The sequence below is a fragment of the Austrofundulus limnaeus genome, unplaced genomic scaffold, assembly GCF_001266775.1.
Source record: "Austrofundulus limnaeus strain Quisiro unplaced genomic scaffold, Austrofundulus_limnaeus-1.0 Scaffold18, whole genome shotgun sequence".
Classification (NCBI taxonomy): Eukaryota; Metazoa; Chordata; class Actinopteri; order Cyprinodontiformes; family Rivulidae; genus Austrofundulus; species Austrofundulus limnaeus.
In genome coordinates this window covers 646,447-649,539 of record NW_013952420.1, presented here as the reverse complement: position 1 = coordinate 649,539, position 3,093 = coordinate 646,447, and the positions used below count along the sequence as shown (strand labels likewise).

At 40.1% G+C, this 3,093-nt stretch overlaps 1 protein-coding gene across 3 annotated transcripts in view; it reads left to right on the top strand.

Moving 5' to 3' along the window:
* The window catches only part of trak1a (trafficking protein, kinesin binding 1a), a 50,091-nt gene that overhangs the window by 33,518 nt on the left and 13,480 nt on the right, over nt 1–3,093 (top strand). For all 3 annotated transcript variants that reach the window (XM_014003356.1, XM_014003357.1, XM_014003355.1), the window contains 3 exons: nt 2,012–2,128; nt 2,299–2,399; nt 2,921–3,029. In XM_014003356.1, coding sequence (XP_013858810.1) covers nt 2,012–2,128; nt 2,299–2,399; nt 2,921–3,029 — 327 coding nt within the window. The remainder of the gene's footprint in view (nt 1–2,011; nt 2,129–2,298; nt 2,400–2,920; nt 3,030–3,093) is intronic.

Here is a 3,093-nt window from a genome sequence, read left to right as displayed (position 1 = left end):
GTTGCTTGAAGCGCGTCCACCATAGACTTTGTATGTAAACCTGCTGCTCCTGACGCTGAAATCGCATTCGGTGTGAACGCACCATAATATTTTAAATTCTAAATTTGACAGGGAGCCCATGGAGAGAAGCTAAAACTGGAGAAATATGATATCTCCTTCCAACTCTCATTAAAATTCTAGCAGCAGCATTTTGGATTAACTTAAGACTTCTTAAAGAGTTTTTGGATGCCCAGATAATAAAGAATTACAGTAATCCAGTCGAGACGTGATAAATGCATGAATCAGTTTTTCTGCGTCATTTTTTGACAAGATGTTTCTAATTTTAGTGATATTACACAGGTGGAAGAAGGCGGTCCTGGTAACATTTTTAATGAGAGTTAAAAGGCAGAAATTTCAGACTGGAATTCATTTCCAGCAGGACATTGAGCCTGAACGCACTGAAAAAGCAACACTCCAGTGGTTTCAGGACAAAAAGCCAAATGTCCTGGAATGGTCCAGTCAAATCCCAGAACTCTGTTCAATTCAGAACCTTTGCTTTGATATAGGTCGTATTTAGACCTGATAATTTGCTCCGCTTTAAACGAACCAGAGTTCGTTTAAAGCGTTGGTCCGGATCTTTTGTGCAGGTGTGAATACACTCATGCGTATTCTGGTGCGGATCAAACAACCGGACCGAGACCTGCTTTTTGAGGTGGTCTCAGTCTGCTTCCAAACGAACTCTGGTGCGGTTCGCTTCAGTTTGCTTCTGGTGTGAATACAGACCAGACTCTAAGCGAACCAACTGCATAAAACATGCACCTTTTTGGACTTCACAGGCCTCCGTTGCTGAGCTAAATAAACTGAAATCATACYTGTTTCGTCGTCTCCTGTTAGCAGCTCTACTGCCGGCATGTTGTGGGTCAGAACACGCAGAGCACCTCGTCTCCTTTGGGTTGCGGGACACATCTACTGACGCCGCTCGAAAATTAGAATGTCATCACGGAACCACCATTAAATTAGCTGCTTCTGACATTTTAAATGCTATTGCAGTTGTACTATCAGCAAAAATGTGTGCATCAGAACCGCAGCATGCAGGACTTCCTTGTTTTCTTCTGGATCTGTGGCTCAGTCCCGCCCCCATCCTTTGTTTGTCCAATGGGAGCAATGATCGTCACACTCGTGGCTTTGTTTACAAGTTAAAGTTCATTTGCAAAAAAGCACAATGTGAATGCAAACCGCACCAAATGAAAAAAAAGTCCATTTTTGGTCCGGAACGAACAATTGGACCAAAGAACTTTCCTGGTCTGAATACACCCTAAAAGATTGTTGGACACAAGCAGCACCAATACAACTTAAACAGGGCAGCAGTTTGGTCATGAAGAATGGACTAAAAGTCAGCTCTTGGAGAATACAAATTCCAACACCAGTTTATTTTCAGATTTTTAAAAAGTCTTTTTTTTACCATCTAACTTAATTTATCTTAAATACTTTTGTAAACGTTTTTACAGATATTCATGTGATAAATCTCGTAAATTCCGTGTGTCAGGGGAACACACTTAAGCATGTGAATACTTTTGCAACCCTCTAATAATGTTTAAAACAGATTGTAGATTTGTTTCTGCTGACTGTTTTTACTGCCTCGTATTCCAGAGGTTGAACTTTTAATGTAGTTCGGTGTCGACTTATGGGAGGTTTTATTGCACCAGTAGGTCTGTTTTTGCTTGCTCAGCAGAAATGTTCTTTTATGATAAAAGGTAGTGATGCATTTGTAGCATGATTCTGTCTTCGTTTGACATTTTCTGCTCACATTTTTTTAAACTGGAAAGAGTTTTTCTGTTGCGAGACTAATGTTTACTTTTGGCTAGAAAAGTCAAGTGATGAGATCTTTATTAGGCTTATTGCTTTTTATGAAACATGTAGCAGAGTCAGAAGAAATCCTAGTTCAGGAAAAAAAAAGTCCTAAAATCCAAGATCTTCCTCACCTGGATCATTTTTTTTAAAAGTGTTAAACTGTTTGCTTTTGTTTGAATAGAAAGAACGAGATTTGGAGTTAGCTGCTCGCATCGGACAGTCACTGTTGAAGAAGAACAAAGTTCTGAGCGACAGGAATGAGCTACTGGAGGAGCAGATAGAGCACATACGAGAGGAGGTAAAACCCATGTTGGGAGTGTGAAGGTCTTATTGTTTAAAAGTCTGCACATGTAAACATTTCCTGGTAGTTGTTTGAAATGTACGGTGTCTCGGAGGTGCTAGAACACGTTTTTTTGCAAAAAACAAAAGCAAAACCATACTTTTCTTTTTCTATTTTTGCTCGTGCAGGTGTCTCAGCTGCGTCATGACCTGTCCATGAAAGATGAGCTGTTGCAGTTTTACACAAACGCTGCTGAGGAGAGTGAAGGAGAGTCTAACACCTCCACACCGTAAGACACCTTTTCTTCTGTTTTCCTGCCACGTTTACTCACCTGAGCAAATTCTGTGCGATCCAGTTCTACAGCAAAATTCCAGTCAAAACTAGAAAACAATAAATGTCTTTAAAAAATTCCTGTTGCCCTCCACTTTGCATGCCAGAGTTGTAAACAAACATCTTGCAGTCTGTAAGCTCTAGTCTCTCAGATACGACTCCACCGAGTCTTAGATCAACTTCTGTAAAAAGGACTCCAAACCTTTTTGTGTTTAAGGTTGATTGATGTTCATCTAATGATTGCTTTCTACGAATTTTATTAAAAACTTTAAGAAAGTAATTATCGGGAGAAACATCTACACACACACATACACACAATTGCATGATGTCCACCGTACACAGCAACAGGCAGAGAATAATTGTCTTTACCTCGAACAGTAGTTTCTTTGTTCATCTTGAGATGTTTTGTTTCTTTCAGCGAAGGTTAAATTAAAGTGAAGGAAACTAAAATAAAGCTCAGCTCACATGTTGTGTTCACAGCGTGCGTCCCAGTGAAACGAATGTTGCAGCTCCAACTTGTTTTCCCCTGGACTCCTTACAGAAGAAACTAAAAGATTTGGAAGACGAAAACAAATCCCTGCGATCTGCGGTAAACACACACACACACACAGGTTCGCCCAGCTATACATTTGGGGACATTCCATTGACTTCCA